The following is a 23,647-nucleotide window of genomic DNA, read 5'->3' on the forward strand; positions in this document are numbered from 1 at the left end:
TTCAATTTTTTCCTTTTTGTCGTTGGTTGAATCGCACGACTCTTGAAATATTTCTATACTTGATTAGTGGAGATTGCTAATATGAGGGGGGAGGGGAACAAAGAGCAATGGGTTAGTGCAAAACAAGAGCAATAGACAAGTGAAGCAATAATTGTTATCAGTACTGAGTTATGCCCTTCATTTTCCTTCTCTTTCTTCTGTGTGTCATTTGCCTTTGAGCTCTTCAGAAATGATTGTCTCCAAGACTCGACCATCTTTCTTTGGAAACTTTTGTAAAGTGATGTTATTATTCAAAAGGTCATGCAAAATTGTGCTAAAGGCCTCACTAAGCAAGTCTCTGTAACGAAACCGAAGACAGTAATTACTATTGACAAATTCCCTTGCAATTTCTTCTTGATGGTTATCCATCAAACTTTCATTCACAACAACTATCAATTTTTTGTTTCTATATAGCGAATCAATTATAGATCCAGTTCCTGCATGTGAAATTATCACATCTGCTTGGTCAATGTAATCATTAATATTTGGAGAAAATGGGAAACAAACTAATTCGAAGCCGTTCCGCGAAAAGCTGCTCACCATACCATTTGTACCTTCTTCTAGCTCAGAATTGAGCATGGAGACAAGACCGTTTTCCAAAATCGTTTTTTGGAACAACTGCTGGCTTATGTGCGTGTTGTTTCGTATTTCATTGCCATATTGTACAACCAATTTCGTGACACCCAGTTTAATCAAAAGATTAACAAAGTCCGGTTTCAAGACTTGTTTTACCAATGCCTCAAATGTGATTGTAGCACCAGTGCAAACCAAAAGTGTTGCCATTTGAGTATATATACCTGGATTATTGGCGTTGCTCGAAAGTTTAAACGATCGTTTGTGTTGGAAAAACATTATTTTGTGTTGTGTGCATATATATGCGATGGGTGAAAAATTTATATCAATGAGATATTCCCCCTCCCATCTTGGTGTTTCTTATCTTTTCTATTGAAGAAAAAACCTATGATGAAGATATTTTTGTTAGTCATACCAATTGTTTGGTATGTTTTTAACCATCTATTCTATACATGGTTGCCAACAAACTATATATTTGACAAGGCAGTACTTCAAACCTTAGTCCAAGAAGTTTTACAGAACCATCCCGAGGGTAATGCGACCGCTATTATGATTGACCTCACGCCTAAACTTCAGGAGGCATATCCCGGTTTGATTAATGATTTGAATTTCGACCATTGGTTTTACAATAACGCTGGTGGTGCGATGGGCCAAATGACTATTTTGCATGCGTCTATATCTGAATATTTGATATTTTTCGGCACAGCAGTTGGAACAGAAGGTCATACGGGTGTTCATTTCGCTGACGATTACTTTACAATTTTAACTGGAGAGCAAAGAGCCGCGTATCCTGGTAAATTGGAGCCTGAAGTTTACAAGCCAGGCGATCAACACCACTTGCCAAAGGGACATGTCAAGCAGTACATGATGCCTGGAGAATCTTTCGCTTTAGAGTTGGCTCAAGGGTGGGTTCCAGCTATGTTACCATTTGGCTTTTTGGATACCTTAAGTTCGACATTGGACTTCCATACATTTTACTTGACTTCGTATTACACAGCAAAGGACATGATTAGAAATTTATTAAATGGTAAGTTTTAGGTTACAAGAAAAAGAAGGGAGAGGGGAAAAAGAAAAGGGATATTTTTGCATAAATATGCTTGCAAACGTCTCTCTTTTAATATACATACTATACAAGTAACTGTCATAATCTATAATAATTTTTCTTTATATTTTTCAAGATGTAATTTGTAATAACATTAATTGTACATTTTTTAATGAATCGAAAAAAAAAAGAGTAATGAATACCTGTCAACGTATGGTGATGAAATCTAGGAGTCCTTTTACATTCTGTGTCCTCCTAATTGTAGTAAGGATTTGGCGACACTTCTACTATTAGGAGTTCCAAGATGGTTGGTGATGGGAGAAGAATCTAGGACAGATTTTTTATACCCGTCGCTTTCGTTTTCTTGTTCATCTTCATCATCCTTTATACCATCGTCTTTGTTCCTAATTGTAGTGTTTTCATCTATTTGATCAATGGTAGAATTTTGACATGTTGTATTTTGCAATAAGGTCATGTCGTTGTCTTCGTCTATCGTCGTTTCATCAGCAAGGGTGGGGGTTCGTGATGCAATTACTGTGGGCGCGGCATTATTAAACGACTGTTGAAATCTAAAAGATCTCGACATATTTGCACGTTTCAAAGGTGTTTTCAAAATTTTATTGATGGAGGGTAAATTGGGAGTTTGGTTTGCAAAAGAGGATTCTGCCAGGCGTGAACGCAAGTTTAGAGAAGGTAAAATATTGGGAAAAGCTGTAGAAATGCCCTCTTTCTTCTTATGTGTATCATCTGTCACTGTGGGTTGGCAAAACAAGAGTAGATTGGACGTTGAATCAATTGCTGGCGCAGCTTGCTGTTGTTCTTGTTGTTGTTGTTTTTCATTAGTCAAAGGCAATCTTCGTTGTGAACCTGAATAATAGACACTTGTCTTCTTTATTTGGAATAACCTTAATTTTTGATATTTTTTCCCGGTTTTGTTTGAGGCCACTTTTGATAATGAAGCACTAGAAAACGCTGCTTTATTTTTTGTTTGCAAATTGACATTGATTGAATTGGTGTAGAAATTGTGGCGGGCCGGTACTTGTTCTGGTGGTGTGGGCAAAAAGGCAAAAGCAGAAGCTCTCAATGGTAAGTCATTATGTGGCGATACAATGGGAGTTTGTTGTTTCTGGTTCCTAGAAAAATACAAGTTTGAAGTTGGCTTTGAAACTTTCATTTTGTTGGTGTTTACTTTGCTTATTTCGCCCTTTATTTTATTTTGCTTAACCTTATGAAGGGCAAATTGCAATTTCAATTTCAATTTGGTTGCAGCTAAGCCAGCTACATCGTTTTTGAATGTTGAAAGTGAGGATTTCAAATGCAAAGTTGATGAGTTTTCCGGTGAAGAGACTGGAGTATGATGATGGCTGGCAAAACTTTTGGATTTCAACGTGGAGGAAATACTTTTATCATAATATGTACCAGATTTTTCAATCGAAAAAGATCTCGATATGAGGTCAGGAACTCCTGTCTTTCTGTATTTACGTGGTGTGAGTGATATTAGACGACTAGAATTATCTGCAGATTGGTAATGTAGCTTTGATTTCCTATCAACTAGTGGTGTTGAAGAGTTTAATTGAGTATCTCTGATTGTTGAGAAAGCTACTCTATTTGTCGCGACTGACATTGAGTTCTGGCGTTTGGCGTTTGTTTTTTCGGGAGGTACTCTCTTTTCTTTCTTTCTCAATTGGTGGAAGCCGGGGTTCTGATGCTAGCCTCCAATTGTTCAATTACCTTGTTCTTATTGTAGAAGAAGTAGCTGCTTTAAAAGTAAGATGTTGTGTTGTTGAAGGTTTTAAAGAAGTTGAAAAGCTATATGACATAGCTTATGAATTGAAAAAAATGGAAAAAAAAAAAAGAAAGAAAAACAAAAACAAAAAAACATACACTTTCCCAATTCAATCAATCCAAGTGTAGTTTTTTTTTTGGCCGCGTAAAGTAAATTAAGGTATAGCAGAATTACAGTAGAGTAAAGTAGGCGTACTGCAAAGTAGGAGAGGGTGTATTGTTACTCAATCTATCATAATTAATGTGATCTTTATTTTGTGTTAATGGAAAATTAATTTGTTCCACTGTTCATGTTTACTCAATTTGGAATCTATCAAAACAAAATACGAAAACATAAAAAAAAAAGTTGAATCGCACTCCAAAACGAGTCATCTACCAATATTTCACGTCTTTGTTTTAGATAGAGATTGACGAGTGAGTTGATGCCATAACAGGTAGCGATTATACGAGGAACCGAAAAAAAATGGAATGAAGAGGTTAGATTAAGGGGTGAGGGGAGGCTTTACAAATAATGAGAATACATTTTGTTGGTGCTACAAATAAACTCGCCAAAACAAAAAAAAAAAAGAAAAAAAAAATGCCGAACCAAACCAAATCTGCTTCGTGTGTACATAAGAGCTCAAGCCTAAGATTTATACAGTTGGGACCGTTATTTCCAGGTTTGGCTTTTTTTTCCTGGAGGGGCCTTTTCCTCAACAGTAGCAGACGTACCGCGTATAAGATTTTTGGTTTGCACTATAAAGGTGGACGCGTTTTTTTTTGGAAACTTGTGACACAAAGAGAAACCAAAAAATGGATGAAAAAAGATGATGCTCTTTATTCGACCCTTGAAATGTTGGTTTAATCGAATATAATTCAGGCTTACATTAGTAGCTCGCCAAGCGAAATTAGAACTTGCAAATACAAAGTACTATGGAAAAGAAAGGAAAGTGGTTTTGGAAGTGGAAGACGGGGACCATTCAAGGAGACTTGGCAAAAATTGATGGTAGAGTTGGTGACTTTGTCCAATTATCTGTCCCTGTCTTTCCTTCATCTGAACCAGTTATACTTGCTTACATCACTCTCTCTTCTTTTGATATTCGATATCTCTATTTACGTTTTTATCAAAAACTGACTCGAGATGAAAACACCGGGGAAAATATGAATGAAAACAAAAAATTATTTTTCACGTATATTTATTTAAGATTGAGGTTTCTTTTTATTATTATTTTTCTTTTTTTTATTATTTTTATTCATCTCTTTATGTCTTCGCTCGTTAGTGTTTACATTTTCGTCTCTTCTGTTGCGGGTAAAATACTGACTAATGCTTTGCATTTCGGTTTGCAGTATCTACTCAATGTGATCAAAGTGATTTCAAGAAGCAAGTGATGTAATTTCCAATTTTTATTATTTACTTTTGCTCGCTTCATTGTAATCAAGGCTCCGTTTATGGACAAATGGCGGTGGCATCTAAGAATAAGGGGGGGGATGAAAGCATCTGAATAAATTGCACAATATGCTCAGCAAAACTTGGTGTTTCTGCTTTTGTAACAATGATAGTAACTTAATATATATATATATATATATGTAGTTTCACATGGACAATAATATAATCTTGTATCATTTGAAAATGTCCCATCGGCTATATCTTGAAATCAGGCCCCCACATCAAAACAAGGCAAAAAAAAAGTACTCCTTGATGATGATAAACTGTAGACTTTAGGAAATAGTATCCGTATTTTGAAAAGTAGATGAAATTAGGGTTCGTTTCTTTCTTTTAGACCAATCAACAACTAACGACAATTAATGCGTCAGTTCTTTTCAGCTCATATTTACAATAGGTGATAAATCGTTACCAGTGACAGATTGTAACAAGTTAATAAGTAGAGGAAAACTGATTACAGCTTACACTTCATTAATACATGGGTGTATCTTCTTGGCCTCAATCTTTTATATAGTTTACTCTTTACTTTATATAAGCTCTTTCCACAATATCTCCAAAATCAATAATTTTGATCTCTACACCTTTAGACTGATATCCAGTTCAAGCCGGGGAAAAAAAAAAAAGAAAAAAAACAACTTAGAGCTCTGATTACCGCAAGGAACCTCAAAGTAACCTGTAAAAAGAACAAGACGGAACATCTCAAGAACTGATCGACCAACACATACTTTAGATACACAGTGAGTGAGCTTGATTGACTAAACTCAATCAAGCTCACTCACTGTGTAATGGAATATGGTAGCGTGGTAACTACATTTTATTTGCATTAAAGCTGATAAAAAAAAAGAAAGATAATTAGAATCACGAAGAGAAACCAAATATGTGTGATAAGATAAAAAAGAAAAAAAAAAAAAAAAAAGAATTAAGAACCAGATTAATCATCAAACCCTGCTGACGAAAAAGTAAGAGTAAAACCATATTGTATTTGTTATGTTGAGATCCAAATTGTCCTCTCTTAGAGAATATCTTACACCAATAAATCATACGTCAAACTTTTTGACAACAGGCGAGATAAGCCCCGAAGAGTTTGTTGAAGCTGGTGACTACTTGGTGTACAAGTTCCCCACATGGCAATGGGCAAGTTGCCCCAAGAATCTTCAAAAACTGTTTTTACCAAAGGAAAAACAAGTATTGGTAACCAAACATGTACCTAGTAATCAGCGAGCCGCTAACTATTATGAGGAAGAGATTGAGACAGATTTTGAAGATCGAGATCTTGTGGTTGGGAAGAAGGAGGAAGGCAATGCATCTCCAGGTTTCCCAGACGACGAAGATTATGGCTGGATAAGGTGTCCCAAGTCCTCTAGTGAAATGGGAACAGGCGAGATTCTGGATCCACAGAAAGCAATTGAAGTAAATGATATTGATGAATTGATAGACGAAAATGCCGAGGGGAATGAAGAATTAAATGACAACAACAACAACAACAACAACAACAACAATAGTGACGACGACGACGACTACGACGACGGTGATGGTAACGATGACTTTGACGACTTGGATATTGTCAATAATTCAGATAAGAAGTTGAGAAAGTACGATTTGTATATCACATACTCAACCTCTTATCGTGTTCCAAAGATGTATCTTGTTGGATTTGACTCCAATGGGATTCCATTATTACCAAAGCAAATGTTCGAAGATATAAACTCGGACTATAAAGATAAAACCGCAACCATTGAGAACTTACCCGTTGCATACAACACGACGTCAGTTTCGATTCATCCTTGTAAGCACGCATCTGTCATGAAGGTTTTAATGAAACACCAGCGACTGAAGAAAGCAAAACCCGACATAACAGAGAATATCAGGTGTTTATCTATCGGAGAACATCCGGCTGATGTAGCTCCCAAAGAAGACGAAGATGATGAGATCAGAGTCGATCAGTATTTGATTATTTTTCTAAAATTCTTAGCTAGTGTTACTCCTGGTATTGAGTACGATTATACAATGGATGCCCTTTGAGGAAAAAAACTGATTTGCTATAATGAAAATGATACTGAATAATCTGAAGAGCTAAATGTAGATACATAACCCCCTTCCCTCCCAATTTCCTCTCTCCTTTACCCTATCATAGACAAACTCAATATATATATATATATATATATATATATTTTGCTAACTAACATCCCTGATGCAATTGCCACTAATCACCTATATTTTTATTTTTTTTTCTCTTTCTTTTGCATCAATTCTCAAGTTTCAAATGTATTAAGCATTGATAATACACCTGTACTAAATAATTGACAACATTTAGTATTGTACCTTGCCAGTTTTGTAGAAAATTGACATTTCAGGATAGTTGTCATGGAATAGATACAAATATTGATCAATTGTTTAACGAAACCTTCCATAATTGTGGAACCAAACCAATTGTGCCCTCTAAAAGTTCTGAAAGTTTTTCCGCTTTTTAGATTTATTTTAATGATGTAACTGGGGGGGTGGACAAAAAATATTTTAAAAGAGGCAGGGTGTGTTATGACTAACTTTTGACGTATAACATCAAAATTGAGTATTTACCACATTTTATATGACTGGCTTTCTGACTAATTGAGATCTAATGTGATTGACAGTAAAACTCAAAAAAAAACCACCTATCAACTTTTCAGTCCCACATCTCGCCTTGTTTTTCTTATTTGTTCAAGAAGTTGTTCAATCTCTTTAAAACATTCTGCAAAGAAGCTAAAAAAAAGAAGAATGGAATTATTCCGAGAAACATCAGAATGCCCCTTTTTTTACACCTCCATACATTTAAGATTGTGCCCACAAATCTCTTTTTGCAAAGAATAAACCTTTATCGACGATATCAGTAAATCTGACCATGTTTTTTTTTTAAGAAGTACTCTTTTTCGCTTTCTTTCCCACCCCATTTCTTAGATAAATTGTTTCGATTGTTTTCATCTGTTTTCCAACATAGTGTATCAACGCTACCATTTACCAAGTTTTACACATTTACATATCTTAAAGTCCTTAGCTTGAGGCGAAACGATGAGCAATACTGGAGAGTACTATTTGTGTTTTTTTTTTCTTCTTTCTTTTAGTCAACCCTCGATGCGATTTGAATTGGCGAAATAAGGGAACTAAAAGGGCAATTTACAATTTCATTTTTTGTATAATTTTTGTTTGAGCAAGGCATGGATGGATTCTATAATTGATTACAGTGGGTATGTTATTTTTAAAAGTCAAAGATTCTTGAATACCCCTGCTTCAATTCAAGGGACTTAGACTATTAATTGAATGGAGGGAGGGAAAGTATGCAAACAGTGGATCAATAACTCACGAATTTGTTTCCCCCAAGGAAATGTTTGCAAATTGTTGCTTCGAACTATGGTCTCACGACAATAGTCGTTAGATCCAGTGCTACCAAGAATGAAATGAATATTGATGTTTTTGGTTTGTTTCAAATAAAGATTATATAAATCTAGACGTCAGTGTTTTGATGTAAGAGATATCAGAATTGTAGTACAAGACATAGATTCTTGGTCTTTATTTTTTTGTTGAAACCAAGATTAGTTGCCCCTTATAGAGCTTTTGGGGAGATTTTGATTACACGAATCTATAAAGAAACTGGTCCAAAGGAGGTGATACATCTTTCAGCAGGAGACAAGCGACATATTCCCCTTATGTGATAGAGACTCATCCAAGAAATACGGCAGAGGGTAGGAGGGGGGGTACAATATAACTAACCAGTTGGAATGAACCGAGTTCATCAAGAATTTATTAATTTTATGAATTGTTTATAAGTTTTTGGATTTTGATGATGACAAAACGTTTACAGGCTGACTTCAATTCTTTCAAGACGTTGAAGATTGTGATTACTTTTTTTTTCTTTTTTTTTTGAATGCTGATGATGAAACTGATGATGAAACTGATTATGAAACTTGTGAAATTCACTAGTGGAGGAATCAAACTGATGAATTCCAAAGGTTTCAAAGATGAAAAAAATAATTGGAGTTAAATTGTCACTGTCTGAAGGGACTTTTTCACACTGTCAATATCAGATCGAGCGCATTAAAAGGAGAGAAAAAAGAAAAAAAGGAAAAATCAAGACAATTGTGGCTAAGCTTTTCAAGCTTATTTTATATTATTTTATTTTTTTCCCTGGAAACCACAAATCCACATTGATACCACCTTGATTTTACAAAATATGCTAGTCTCATTTTCATTGGTAACATTTCGTTACTCATCGCCAGCGACATTTCTTTCATATGTAATATTTTTTTTTTGTATGTTGGATTCAAAGAAGATATTTGAGTGTCAAAACCTTTAACGAAAATTTTTTCTTCATTCTTTTTCTTGTATGGGTTCTGTCACGTGATCATCGACTACCATATACGAGAGAGAAAAAGAAGAAAAGGACAACGAATGGTGCAAAAAAGAAATGATTTGACAGTATTGATAATGATAGTAAGTTAATAGCTTTAATAAAGGAAGCACAAATATCAACTAGAGTGAAGCGATGTTCTAACGGTTTAGCGGAAACTGAAGTTTTTAAACTTATTTGCCATTTTTTTTTTTTTTGGCTCAATGAACAAAACAGATTTGTCCCTTTTTCCCCCTTTTCTTTGTCATTCTGTAGAAATATTTTCTGGTATATACTTATGTGTTAAATTGTAATCTATAAACTTATTTTTTGGGGGTACCCAATTTTTCAGATTAATGAGGGATCTACTTTAATAATATCTCTGAAACATTTTATCAAGGAGACTAAAACTTGTAAACAAAAAGGAACGTATTGGCATCATCATCCCAAAGTTGATGATGATTTTATTTCAAAAATATTGGATATTGAATCTGAGGATGAAAAATGACTAAGCACAGGGTTTGAAAGCAAAACTGTGAGTTTATTGACCTTCCCCCCCCCTCTCTCTCTCTCTCTCTAAGTTTTCATTTCCCTACTATTTCTTTTCCACTTCTCTTCAGTCGAGATAAGCTTCGGATTTAGAAGAGAAACACAATTCTAAGATCCGAAATAGGTTGGTTTGTCCAAAAGAAAATCCTCGATTTTAATCCAGAAACAAAACTTTATTAAAACGTTTGTAACTCTTATCGCACATAACTACTTGTTTTATTTTTATTATTTTTTTTCTCGTGATACACACGAGTGCAATTGGCCCAAAAATTTACAAGAAGTAACGTTTAGGAAACATGAGATGAACAATGATTGTAAAACTTTTTGTGGTTAGGGGATGAACAATAATAGTATTACTAGAGTAATTACGCTTCTGCATATAAACGTGTATAGATATTTTGGTACAAAATATACATATCTAAAGACCACCAGATACTAATTAGTTGATACGATATCACAAAATGGAGATCAAGTTATGATTATAATAAGATGTTTAAAGACGAAGAAAGACGCACTCAGCCCTCACCTTCCCCCGTTCTCTCCTCCTCCCCATAAGTTTAAGAACAGATGAGAATCTAACCATAGTGGAATATGTGTCATTATGTGTATTATAACCATAGCTACATGTACATTTGGTTAAGAAAGTCTAGGATGATGTGAAGATAGACGACAGCTGAAAAAATAAAAAATTGTTGTTTAGTTCTTGCACGTCCCTAGGCAGTTGATTAATTATGAGCCTCGGGATTAGTTCCTGCATTAATGCCATGCGCTGAGAGAACCCTGGTCTGGTTGGTTGTTGTTTTTTTTTTCCTCAGGGGAGAGAAGGGGACACACCATTTTTTTTTTTTTTTTTTACCTAGAAATGTATTTCTATATCGTTCTTGTGCTACTTTTCAGTTAGTAATTGAAATTACCATGGTCTAAAAAAGTGTTTTTAATGGCTGATTAGTTTTGATTACATAATTAATTAGAAAAGGAAAAAAAAGGATTTTAATGGAATATCCATCTATACTGAATATTAACTAGCTTTTTTTTCTCTATATAATCGAATGCTACACTAATATCACATAATCCAAAAACTGCTACCGATATTAAATAGTATTCACCCAAAATAGAGTTGTATATAATAGTGTGGTAGTGGAAACATAGATAAAAAATGACTTGGACTCACCCTATTACAGGATCAAGAAAGATCTTACCAAAGGGGTGGGTTTTATTTTTCTCACCCGCTTTTACTCGAGGAAAATCAGTCTAGTCAATAGTATCTTTTTTTTTTTTTAATGCAAAAAGTCAACTGTATTGTTGGTCAATTAAAAAATCGCGCGTAAGCGTACAAAAACTGTGAACACACAGATGCGGCGGGTTGTTTCTTAGACGATAGTAATATTAGTATTTGTTTAGTTACACAGAAAATGTACCGATACGAAGGTACAAGACGACCATGGAAGGCAAAAAGAAGAGTACTAGACTTCAATGAGTTTTTGGTAAGAGTAGGTGAAGAAGTATTAGGTTTATTCTATTTTCACCTTCAATTGATCATGTTTCTAGAAATGATTTAGATGAATGGTTGTTGGTTAGTTGATACGTCATCATGTAGCAGAAATGAAAAATTTCAAATGAAATTAAAAAACTCGCAAGGTAGGGTATGGGATGTTTATTTGAATTATGAACAATGAGCTTTATAATTTTATGTCGCAAAATGTAGAAATGAAAGAATATCGGTTCCATTCAAAAGCAAATATTCTAAAAAAGTAAAGATTTAACTAAAAAAAAAAACAATCCAATGGTAACAAGTAACAAGGAAAATTGGGAAAAGGTGTATTACAAAACCCGACAAAGTTTGATAAGGTAGCTTAAACGAAAACTTTGGTTTAACTCCTATTTAGATTTGTTATTTGGTTTTACTCTTTTGAAAGAAAAACAACCTGCGTGTTGGTATATGTGTATTAGTATTTTTTTTTTTTGCAGCTCATTTCTGAGCCGCACGGCATTTAGAAATTTTAGACAAGGGGCCCTTTTTTTTTTCTGATTCGTAACATCGCCTCACTGTTTCCACTGCACAGGCAAAATATAATAATATACCTTAACTGTCAAAAGAGCACACAATATCCAATATGGTACAAACAAAGACAACAAGCAGGTAAGAAGACACAAAATGAACTGAACTCAACAATAGAACCTGAAGCTTACAAAACAAAAAGGACACTGTAATACTCCTCCTCAGGGCAGTAAAAAAAAAAATGGAAAATAAAGTTATTTTTCGAAATGAAGAAACAAAGAATTGCAAAATGAAACTTTAATACCGTTTTTTTTCCTTTCTTTTACTTTATTTTCACCTCGTAACTCGGTAGAAAAATCCTTTTAATAATTTGATGAGTGGCAGTAATAGTAATATCATGCCCTCTATTTCAGGTTTACCAGTATATTTATGAATATTTACAGAAATTGCATTTATGACGTGTAATTGATGGGAATTGGTTTCCATTTTGGTTGTAATTGGAAAGAGTCACAAAAAGAGAACAATATATCTATATGTATAAGTTAAAATAAAGTTCAAAATTTTTAGCTTTACCAACTGCGAAAAATCAATCATAAATAAGTATTAATTGGGTGACGATCATGACTACTTTAGAATTAGCTTCTAGAAGTTAGACAAGCTTTTAAATAATTATAGACAAATTTAATAGAGGTATCATTATAATAAACTTTGCTCCTCCCATTTTTCCAGGGTAAATATTAAATAGATATATATATATATGTATATATATATGTTTATTCGTAGGTCGAATTCGTACTTACAAGAAGGGAAAACTTTATAGTCTATATCTTACCAAAAGGTCGAGAAACGATACTGATCCACTTTCTACCCCACCCCTCGTTCTCTTCCTCTTCCTCTTCTTCATCCTCCCCCCCACCAAGGCGAAAACACCAATACCGGGCTTTAACACCAGGACTTAACGAAAATTTACCGTCTCACTTCTAAAATATAAAGTAGGCACGATATAACATCATTACTAGGCTTTGACTTTTCAAAAGACCCTACAGCTAGATCTATTGATAAACCTGCTAATCAGACCTCAACTTCAATATACTCATACTACATTCAATGATAAACGTCACTAGACCCTTGACTCCAAGTTCCACAAGGCCTAATCACATTAAACAACAAAGGTTAGCACCATCACAATTTGAATGTCTAACGCTGCGAAAAATCATGAAGACTGAACCACCACAGACAAAGCAGTTTAAGCAAGTAAACTACCCACAAGAACTATATGAATCTGAAATCAGAATACATAAACAAAATTTTTCTGAATATGACTTGGACATCTATGATGCTATGGTTGATCTAATATTGTCAAGCAGACCAAATTTACAATTGTATAAGGAACAGCCATACCTAACGTTTGCTATTCGTTTGAAATTAATTGATTTTTTACTCAAAATGTCGGTTAGGTTGAAGATCCTCCCCTTTGTATTTTTCAAAGCTATTAAGTTATTTGATAGATATTGCTCCAAAAGAATTGTGCTATTGGAACAATCACAACTAATCATTACCACTTGTTTATGGATTGCAAGTAAAATAGTAGGTGGTAATAACCATTTTGTTAATTTGACTAATTTGGACAAAATTGGCGTCAAGAACTTCAAGACAATTGCCGATTTGGGATACGGCTCCGGTGGCAAGTATCTTGGCCCTACAGAAAGATTCAGATTGCCCAAACTACACGAGTTGGTCAAATTATGTGGTGCTAAATGTAAATATGATCTGGGAATGTTTAAACAAATGGAAGTGCACGTATTGAACACTTTAGAGTGGAGTCTCAATGATCCTTCTATTGAAGAATTTATCATTAGCAGTCACGAATTTTGCATTATCAACCAAGAAGAAGCTTTTGCAAGCAATGAATTTTTCAAGATTAAAGAATACATCAGCTATGCTTCATTATATTCACATGAATTAATTGACGTGAATGTTGTTGAGTTGGGACAAGTATGTCTCGATTTGATTAACGAGGTCTTTAAATTAAGTCCAACAAATGGCAATTATCAAACTTTACTAGACTCCGATGATTTGCAACCTATTAAGTTTGATATGAACAGGTATAGGCTAATCAAAAGAAGCTTAATCAAGGCTATCTTGAACAGTTCCGATTTCTTGGTGAAATTGTTTAACACTAGAGGACCACGGTTTTTGTATCAACAAATTTGTTACCAGTTTAGTGCAGTTAGTACACCCATGATGACGTCAACTGGGACAAACACATCGGCAGCAGCATCAGCATCAGCAACAACAGCAGCATCAGCATCGTCATCGACAAATAATCCAGCAATGCCAACTTACCCCACAATAGTCTCACATCGCTCATCAAGATCTTCCTCGTTCTCATCTTCAGAATCTCCTGGATCCAACAATGTATCGCCAACATATAACTCACCTACAACAGTATCCACCACCAAGTCTACTTTCACACACTCGCCAAATCACATTCGAGGAAAAAAAATTTATCCCTCGCCATTATTTAATAATGTAACAAGCATGGTGCAGCTTCAGCCGCAGCTGGTGCACAACTATTCATATCAAACAGCCACGCCAACTAATTCTGGCGGACAACAGATGCCACCACAACAACAATTCAACAACCATAGTTCTTCATTGCATATTCACCACTACTATCACCCGCCGCAACCTTACAAGGTTTCAACTACTACTGTTACTCCCAATAAAATGTCAGAGTCGAACAAAATAACCTCATCACAAGCAAGTATTGTGTCTTCGATTCATACGTATAAAAATGGTTACGATTTATTTGATCGACCAGGGCCAAATATCATTATTCAAGGTAGTAACAGTAATACTCCATATACAGAAAATGAAAGTCCCTATGCTTACTCTAAGAGGTTTCATGGCTCAATGGGACATCTGAGAGAGCATTGAGAAGAAGTAGGAAGGAAAAGTCATCTCGCTAATATAATGTTGTAATGCTTTATGGTTTAATATTTTTTTTTTTTCTTTTGCATACCTTAGCCCATACTTCATAATTAGTTTTACTGGGAAAACCAAAAAAAAAAGTTGTTAATAGAAACAAAATGTCGTTTTTTGTTAATGTCGTTTAATGTACAAATCAATCTTTTTTTTTATAAACAAAATTGTTTTATTCTAATCTCTGTTTATATTTATTATGTAATTATAAAAGCACCGCTTATATAAGTTTAATATTAGACCAACGAGACACCAAAGAAAAAAAAAAAAAAAAAAAAAAAAAAAAAACAAAAAAAAAAAAAAAAAAATTTTTTTAAAAAAAAAACCNAAAAAAAAAAAAAAAAAAAAAAAAAAAAAAAAAAAAAAAAAAAAAAAAAAAAAAAAAAAAAAAAAAAAAAAAAAAAAAAAAAAAAAAAAAAAAAAAAAAAAAAAAAAAAAAAAAAAAAAAAAAAAAAAAAAAAAAGACCAGAAAGAAAAATGAAAAGATTGTTTAAAAAAAAAACCCATTATTTTTAAACATCCTTCTCCCCAAGACATATTAAACCCATTCATATCTAACTTTTATAGCATACAGTCATATCAGAAAGGATTGTGATTTGGTTAAAGTTTTACGTGTTGCTATCTTGAGAGGAAGAAATTAGGAACTGAACTAGGAGTTAAGACCACCAGAACTAGAAACCAGGAACTAAAAAGTTAAGACATCAGAACTAGAAACCAGAAAAGCAACTTTATCATAAGGATTTCTCCCCCCCAATCAACCCATAGTTATCGCATATTCCTTTATAATCATACAAAGCGCACCACATGCTATCTCGAGTCATATTTTCGCTACTTACGCTTGTGCTGCTCATATCTGCCGATCCTTCCATGGACGAATTGGAAGGTACTTGGACTTCGAAATCCAACACAGTTTTCACAGGACCAGGCTTTTATGATCCAGTAGACGAATTGCTTGTGGAACCGGATTTACCAGGAATCTCATATTCATTCACCAAAGATGGCCATTATGAAGAGGCATTATATAGAGTTGTTGGAAACCCTAAAAACCATTCATGTCCTGTTGCATCCGTTACTTATCAACACGGAAGTTACGAAATTTTGGCAAACGGCTCTGTTGTGTTGACTCCTATTGCAGTTGACGGAAGACAGTTGCTAAGTGATCCATGTAACCAAGAGGATCCAAATACGTCAACATATACTAGATATGTGCAAGCTACTATGTTTAAGACTTTCCAAAGATATGTTGACCCATATCACGGAAGATGGACTTTACAAATATATCAATTTGACGGATCTAAGATGCAGCCATTGTATTTGGCCTATAAACCTCCTTTAATGTTACCCACAAGTGCTTTAAATCCCACAGATGCTGCTTCTGAAACCGATTCAGCATTAGGTTCCACCAGAAACAAAATCAAACGTTCTTTGGAAAACCAGTATAGAACCAATGCTATAAGGCAGACCTCTACCGAGTCTTTTGATAAATACTGGTGGATTAGTGTTGTATGTTTAGGATTAGCATCTTCTTACATGTTCTTAAAGTAGAAAAAAGAAAAAAAGAAGAAGAAGAAGAAGAAGAAGAAGAAAAAATCAATACAAGCATGGTCCCATTTTTGCTCTTTTTTTTTTTTTTTTTTGTATAATCTAGAGGTCAATAAAGGTTTTGAAGTTTTCTTGATAAGTTAGTTCTTTATATCTGATACGATAAGAAGGAAAACCATATTTTTTTCGTTTGGTTGTTCCACCCAAACTCTTGTAGTTGGGTTGTTTTTTTTTTTTAAAAGAAAAAGCGACAAAGTGATTTTTCCCGTAGTAGTTCATTTGTCCTTTTTCTACATACCCCCGGCCAAAAGATTAAACTTTCGGTATAAATAAAATGATGGCAAAGTGATTCATATAGATTTTCTCAGTACATTTTTTACATACATACATACATATAGATTCATATATATATATAGATTTATATATATATATAGATTCACCAACACTATGACGTGGTTTGGGTCTTCTACGTCTGCGCAACAACTCGAGTTAGACAATAAAATTGCAGATGCTACTTCGGAATCCATTCCTAATGGTGACTTGGACCTAAGGGTAGCTTTAGACGTTACAGATTTCATTCGATCAAGAAAATTACCAGCTCAAGCATGTATGAGGAGTTTGAAAAAAAGGTTGAATTTGGTATACCTGAATCCGAATCTAATCACAAGTACTTTAAAGCTTGTTGACTTATGTGTCAAGAATTGTGGGTTTCCTTTTCTTGTGGAGATCAGTTCTAGAGAGTTTATGGATTATTTTGTAAATTTCATCTTCAAAGTACATTATAATACAAAGGACTCTATTATCAAATACGATGAAGCCAAATTAAAAGTGGGCGAACTCATTTTATCGTTGATCAAGCAGTGGAAGGTTTTTTTTCAAAACCAACTACAATTGAATTATGTTGAGAAGAAATACCAGGAGTTGGTAAATGAAGGATTTGAGTTTCCGTCGGTTCCTGATGAACATCGAGGAGGAGATAGCAGCAAATTCATTGATTCTGAAGTTCCACCAGATTGGATCGATAGTGATTCATGTATGATTTGCTACACCCCGTTTTCGATGCTAAACAGGAAACATCATTGTCGTGCTTGCGGAGGTGTATACTGTCAACAGCACTCTGGAAACAATACACAATTGGTGAATTTGGGAATCATGGAACCTGTGAGAGTGTGTGATAATTGCTATGCCAAACAAAAGCACAAGGGAGGAGACAATTTTTCGAGTAATGCAACCGCCCATGCTAGGAAAAGTAAAACTGCCGCTGACGAAGAGGATGAACAGTTAAAGAGAGCTATTGAATTGAGCTTACGAGATACTGGTATTGATGCTCAACCGCCAGTATCTCGATCAGAACTTTCAAGAATTGCGAGGAATGAGGAAGAGGGGAGGAAGAAGGAGGAGAACAACGAAGAGGAGGAGGAGGAGGAGGATGCAGATATGAAGGCCGCAATAGCAGCAAGCTTAAAGGAATATGAGTCTTTTAATCCTAGAAAACTAGAATCAGAACCCATTGAAAACCCTTTCCAAGAAGAGGTTTCTCAAGAACTGGAACTGGATCTTTACAACATTGATTTCGTTCCCATTACTAGCAATAATCGTCAAAATGTAAACACAAGGTATGCTCAGGTATACAATCCACCGCCACAACATCCAGAGACTTCAGCACTGAGACTGGGCTATAATCAAAATATTGACTCACAATCCGCAATACAAATACAAACACAAACACAAACGCCACTATCACCACCGCCAGCACAACAGGACCTCTCTCAAGCAGAAGAAGAGCAAATCAATTTATTCATTACACTTATGAACAATCTACGGAGTGACCCTAAAAAGAGAGCTAATATTATGTATGACGAAAACTTGAATGAGTTACATTCACAAATTATACGGTTAAAGCCAAAGGTTAACAAATCATTGAGGCAGGCTATGGATAAGTACAGTGCTTTCTTAGAGATGAGTAATAAGTTGAGTACAATCACCAGATTGTATGATCAGTTTTGGGAACAAAAACTCAACATGGGTATGCAAGCAACTGGGTTTGGTTTACAGAATACATCATACCCAGCGTACCCAGAAATTCCATACACTAGCACCAACACCGGCGCCCCCGCCTCTGCCGCTCCCGCCCCTGCATTCATACCCACGGACCCAACACACTTAGCTCAGAATTACAGGCCTTCTTTAGAAGAAAACTCTGAATTTGAGAACTATAATTTGCAACTGAATAATCTGCGCCAGGCTATCAACGTTCCTACTGAACCCAATTATGAGGAGCAAGAAGAAGAAGAAGAAGAAGAAGACGAGGACAACGAGGAGGGAGGAAGAGGAGGAGGAGGAGGAAGAGGAAGAGGAAGAGAAGAAAGAGATCAAGAAGAAGAAGCAGTTCCACGTCAGAGACACTCAATTTACCCTGCAAATGAAAATTTACCTGAGTCAAGTGAAAGTGATAACGAAAGGAATGGTCAATCGAGCGATTACGTCACTGTGTCACTCCCGCATTTTCCTCCGCCAGAAGATTTGAATAATGAATTACCTGTTCAGTCTTTTATACGCCATGCATCAAGTAAGTTGTCACCACATGCGTACGAGGAAGCGTCTATGAAGTACCCGGCATTAGAGACGGTTGAGAATGAATTTGGAAGGAACAAGAGTGAACCAGATCCAAACTATGGTCAAGAAAAACAAAAGACTTTTGGTGATTTGCCACAACTTCCTTCAAACTTGCCAGCTTTCAATGAAAGTCAGCAATCAAAGAAACAATACGAGCCGGAGCCATTAATTGATTTGTAAAGGATTAGAGGATTATAAAAAAAAAAAAAAATAGGGAGAAAAAGGGCCCACCAGATATTTAGGGGGCTTTTTTCCGCCGTCTCTCTTTTTTTGGACCAACTGCAATGGAGAGAAATGTTTTTTCGCCCAAAACAATACAAGTCAAAGCAATCTAAATCCTTTTTTTTCTAATTGGTTTTCTCTTTTTTTTTTTTTTTTTTTTTTTAGGGCTCAAAACTTTTTCAAGAAAAAAAAAAGGAAAAAGAAAAAAAAAAAAAAGTGAAAAAAAAACCGTTTTTAGTTGAACGTTTCGACTTCTTCCTCCTCTTCTTCCTTCTTCCTTCTTCCTTATATACTTCAAGTACCTTGTTGAAATTCTTTGTCTTCTTTTCTTCTTTAGTTTTTCTTTAGATTTTCTTTAATTTAATTTCTTTAATTATCTGTTACCTGCCCCAGATATAAGTTGCTAAAGAAGTGTGTTTTCAAGTTCAACACACAACGAGAGCTGCCGAATAAAGGTCCACCAAATTAATACTCACAATTTTCAAACGTGAGTTTAAGAAAGAAAAAAACAAGAGAGAAAGAGAGAAATAGTTTTCTCTGAATCAAGAATAGCTAGTGAATTAAAATTTGTGTGTCTCCTCGTGTCGTCCCCCCCACAAAGGTTATGACATTTAGCATTGTTGAAGAGAAACCAATTAGCTATACTGATGGATTATCTGTTCAGAATGATATAATTCGCACTGATAACTATACCTTTACTGTGAGGCAAAATAGCGCTTATTTTGAAAGCAGCAAGACTGTTAATTTACCCAATAATTCTCATCTCGTAGAGAAGGCATTAATTGATCACGTTCTTGCTATTAACCATGAAGAATGCGATGCTGGTGACGAGGATTCATTTTTTGTTTGTGATTTGAATCAAATACGTACATCAGTTGAAGTTTGGAAGCAATTATTACCCCGGGTTCAGCCACACTATGCAATCAAGTGCAATACGAATATAGAAGTTTTAAAGTATTTGGACAAGCTTGGTGTCAATTTCGATTGTGCATCAAAGAACGAAATTGATACTGTTTTGCAGTTGGGTGTTGATGCCAGCAGAATTGTTTATGCCAATCCCTGCAAAACAACTTCTTTTATTAGGCATGCTAGGAACAATGGAGTTGATTTGACCACTGTGGACAATGTCCAAGAATTGCAAAAATTGGCAAAATTCCATCCCAAATGTAGAATTTTGATTCGAATTGTTACGGATGATGAAGATGCCCAGTGTAGGTTGAGTACCAAGTTTGGGTGTTCGTTACGTACTGCGATGGAAACCATTTTACCCACTGCCAAAGAGTTGAACTTGCCGGTTGTTGGAGTTGCTTTCCATGTTGGTTCAGGGGCCAAGAATTTTAATTCCATTTACAAAGCCATTAGAGATTCAAGGATTTTGTTTGATTGTGCAATTGACCTTGGTTTTAATATGAGCATCTTGGATATTGGAGGGGGGTTTGAGTTTGAAACTTTTACCGAATCCTCTAGAATGGTTAACTATTCAATTGATAAATTTTTCCCCCACGATTATATTGAACAGAACCAAATCAAAGTTATTGCCGAACCAGGCAGATTCATGGTGGCAAATGCATTCACTTTGGCGACTCATATAATTGCCAAGCGTGAATTATCAGACGGCGGGGGCATCAAGGCAATGTTATACATTAACGATGGTGTTTACGGCAATATGAACTGCATACTATTTGACCATCAAGAACCAAAAGCGTGCGTTTTGCAAAGTGGCAACGAGTTTCATTACATTGAGAGGGAGGATGTGAAAACCAAGGAATATGATTTTTCAATCTGGGGACCTACATGTGATGGTTTGGATTGTGTTTCTACAAAAGCTCGTTTAAGATACAACGTTGACGTTGGCGACTGGTTGTACTTTCCAAATCTAGGCGCATACACTAGTTGTGCAACAACCCAATTTAATGGGTTCAAGAATGATACTAAGGTTATATATATCCCTATCAGCGATTAACACACACACACACGTGTGTGTGTGTGTGTGTGTGTTTGACGATTAGAAATTTAAAAAATCACTAATCGTCAGATCCCATCCAACACAGCCTTTGTTAAAATTCCAGTTTTATTTTTAGGAATTGAAAAATTTGGAATGACTTATATAATCCATAATACACAAACTATATAATCAACTAAGCGCGTATTACATAATAGGCGGTTACTGTCACATTAGTAAAAAAAAAAAAAGTTACCTACTCGTTTTGTCCCTCCCTCCCTTACTTCTCATTGTAGGGATGGTGTATTTCAATTAGAGCAAAGTCCCTTCCTAAGTACAATCCTGTATAAGTCTTCTTTCTAAATCCTCTGGCGTTAGTGAAAAGGCAAAAAAAAAAAAAAAAAAAAAAAAAAAAGTTATACATATATCCTTATTTATCTATATGTCACACTCTGCTAAAAATACCAGGCATCGCCAGCAATTTGATCCGAGACGTAATAGACGAGCTCCAGATGTTAATGTTGACTTACAACAGAACACAAATCAGATAAACAATGCTTTGAATGCTATTGCAAAGCGAACATCTGCACCTCCAGACAAGCAACATAAAAAGGACCTTTCAGTTTATACTCTTGATGGAGAAACGTATTCGACAGTGGATAGGGCAGTCAAATCAGTAACTCCTCCAGCTAGTTTCAAGCCTAGTACTGAACAAGTATTTTTACGCAATGGACTACCCAATTGTGACTTTATTAAAGAACATTTCTTTCAAGAGGGTCGCTTGCAAGAAGATCAAGCAATTAAAATTATAAAGCAAGCAACTCAGATATTGACATCAGAGCCAAATTTGTTAACTGTGCCTGCACCTGTTACTGTTTGTGGCGATGTTCATGGGCAGTATTATGATCTCATGAAGTTATTTGAAGTTGGTGGAGATCCCAAAACCACAAAGTATCTATTTCTTGGTGATTATGTTGATAGAGGCTCGTTTTCAATCGAGTGTTTAATTTATTTATATGCCTTAAAGATATGCCACCCCAATTCGTTTTGGATGCTTAGAGGCAACCACGAAAGTCGTCATTTAACCGAGTATTTTACCTTCAAAAGTGAATGCATACACAAGTATTCGGCAAAGCTATATGAGGTGTGCATTGCTTCGTTCAACGCATTGCCCTTGGCTGCAGTCATGAATGAGCAATTCTTTTGTGTACATGGGGGACTATCGCCACACTTGACGGATTTGGACAGTGTCCGAAGGATGAACAGGTTTAGAGAACCTCCAACAAAGGGACTTATGTGTGATTTGTTGTGGGCTGATCCAATCGAAGAATACGACGAAGATACTGTCGACACTGAGTATTTGAACAATACTGTTAGAGGATGCTCATACTCATTCACATACGAAGCTGCATGTAAGTTCTTGGATAGAACTAAATTAGTATCCATCATACGTGCACACGAAGCACAAAACGCGGGCTACAGAATGTACAAACGTACAAAGAGCATGGGGTTCCCAAGTTTGTTGACCATGTTTAGTGCTCCAAACTATTTGGACAGTTATAATAACAAAGCTGCTGTTTTGAAGTACGAGAACAATGTAATGAACATTAGACAATTTAATGCATCCCCACATCCATATTGGCTACCTCACTTTATGGATGTGTTTACATGGTCTTTACCGTTTGTGGGGGAAAAGGTTACAGACATGTTGGTGAGTATATTGAATGTATGTACAGAAGAGGAGTTGGCCGAGGATTTACCCTTTGAAGAGTCAGAAATCGGAGTTAATAATAGTCAACCTCCTAGTGTTGTCGCATCACCAAGAATCAATCCACCAAAACCATTCTTTCCTGTGCTTGAAGAAGAAGACGAATTTGGAAGAGGAGAAGGAAAAGGAGAAAAGGAAGATGATGAATCGTTGGCTGAGAAAAAATTAGCTCTCCGCAACAAGATTATTGCAATTGGGAAAATGTCACGTATGTTCCAAATTTTGAGAGAGGAACAAGATAGTGTAGCGCATTTAAAAAGTCTCAATAGAGGTTTATTACCAAAGGGTTCTCTATTGCATGGAAGAGAAAGTTTACAAAGGACTATTTCTACTTTTGAAGAAGCAAAAGCGGCTGATCGTATTAATGAAGCACTACCTCCAAGCCCGGCAGAAATGAGAAAAATGGAACAGGAGAGAAGCGAGAGGATTAAGAAACACATGGAAGAGCATGACAATAATAGCAACCCAGTTATTCATAAGTTAATGAGAAGGTTATCGCAGAATTAACACAATGCAGATTCATAGCCCAAATAAATAAAGAAATAAATAAATAAATTAATTAATTAAAAAGAAGGAAAAAGAAAAAAAAAAACAAGATAAGTCGAAAAAGCCGGGTCAAAGAGGTGAAGGGTGTGAGTATATACATTTGATTTAAAATTTTAGCAATCTTACTTGTGTTAGCCTATCCAAAGTATCAGTATTCGTTAATATCACCTCTTCTGCATTGTAAAGAGCAAACGAACCTCTATATTAATTTACTAAAGATATAATTAAGGGTGACAAGATGCCAAAAATTCTTCTA

General features: G+C 35.3%; 9 protein-coding genes across 9 annotated transcripts; 7 read left to right on the top strand and 2 right to left on the bottom strand. All coding sequences in view use genetic code 12, as the record gives it.

Moving 5' to 3' along the window:
* Positions 1–204: 204 nt before the first annotated feature.
* Positions 205–891, bottom strand: KGF56_002533 (N-acetylglucosaminyldiphosphodolichol N-acetylglucosaminyltransferase catalytic subunit; the record flags this gene model as incomplete). The annotated part of the gene is made up of 1 exon (XM_049323772.1): positions 205–891. One exon carries the CDS (start codon positions 889–891, stop codon positions 205–207), a length of 687 nt encoding a protein of 228 aa, XP_049180382.1.
* Positions 892–999: 108 nt separating this feature from the next.
* ERG2 (C-8 sterol isomerase) lies at positions 1,000–1,650 on the top strand (the record flags this gene model as incomplete). Its single annotated transcript, XM_049323774.1, has 1 exon — positions 1,000–1,650. One exon carries the CDS (start codon positions 1,000–1,002, stop codon positions 1,648–1,650), a length of 651 nt encoding a protein of 216 aa, XP_049180383.1.
* A 242-nt stretch (positions 1,651–1,892) lies between these two features.
* Positions 1,893–3,278, bottom strand: NRM1 (Nrm1p; the record flags this gene model as incomplete). Its single annotated transcript, XM_049323775.1, has 1 exon — positions 1,893–3,278. One exon carries the CDS (start codon positions 3,276–3,278, stop codon positions 1,893–1,895), a length of 1,386 nt encoding a protein of 461 aa, XP_049180384.1.
* Positions 3,279–5,849: 2,571 nt separating this feature from the next.
* Positions 5,850–6,884, top strand: KGF56_002536 (uncharacterized protein; the record flags this gene model as incomplete). The annotated part of the gene is made up of 1 exon (XM_049323776.1): positions 5,850–6,884. The coding sequence occupies one exon, from the start codon at positions 5,850–5,852 to the stop codon at positions 6,882–6,884; it is 1,035 nt and encodes a 344-aa protein (XP_049180385.1).
* Positions 6,885–12,877: 5,993 nt separating this feature from the next.
* On the top strand, positions 12,878–14,710 carry HGC1 (cyclin; the record flags this gene model as incomplete). The annotated part of the gene is made up of 1 exon (XM_049323777.1): positions 12,878–14,710. One exon carries the CDS (start codon positions 12,878–12,880, stop codon positions 14,708–14,710), a length of 1,833 nt encoding a protein of 610 aa, XP_049180386.1.
* Positions 14,711–15,559: 849 nt separating this feature from the next.
* ROT1 (Rot1p) lies at positions 15,560–16,300 on the top strand (the record flags this gene model as incomplete). The annotated part of the gene is made up of 1 exon (XM_049323778.1): positions 15,560–16,300. The coding sequence occupies one exon, from the start codon at positions 15,560–15,562 to the stop codon at positions 16,298–16,300; it is 741 nt and encodes a 246-aa protein (XP_049180387.1).
* Positions 16,301–16,744: 444 nt separating this feature from the next.
* On the top strand, positions 16,745–19,093 carry VPS27 (ESCRT-0 subunit protein; the record flags this gene model as incomplete). Its single annotated transcript, XM_049323779.1, has 1 exon — positions 16,745–19,093. One exon carries the CDS (start codon positions 16,745–16,747, stop codon positions 19,091–19,093), a length of 2,349 nt encoding a protein of 782 aa, XP_049180388.1.
* A 646-nt stretch (positions 19,094–19,739) lies between these two features.
* SPE1 (ornithine decarboxylase) lies at positions 19,740–21,098 on the top strand (the record flags this gene model as incomplete). Its single annotated transcript, XM_049323780.1, has 1 exon — positions 19,740–21,098. The coding sequence occupies one exon, from the start codon at positions 19,740–19,742 to the stop codon at positions 21,096–21,098; it is 1,359 nt and encodes a 452-aa protein (XP_049180389.1).
* Positions 21,099–21,519: 421 nt separating this feature from the next.
* Positions 21,520–23,352, top strand: CMP1 (calcineurin catalytic subunit A; the record flags this gene model as incomplete). The annotated part of the gene is made up of 1 exon (XM_049323781.1): positions 21,520–23,352. One exon carries the CDS (start codon positions 21,520–21,522, stop codon positions 23,350–23,352), a length of 1,833 nt encoding a protein of 610 aa, XP_049180390.1.
* Positions 23,353–23,647: the final 295 nt, after the last annotated feature.

The sequence above is a fragment of the Candida oxycetoniae genome (genome assembly GCF_023343755.2).
Source record: "Candida oxycetoniae strain CBS 10844 chromosome Unknown scaffold57, whole genome shotgun sequence".
Classification (NCBI taxonomy): Eukaryota; Fungi; Ascomycota; class Pichiomycetes; order Serinales; family Debaryomycetaceae; genus Lodderomyces; species Lodderomyces oxycetoniae.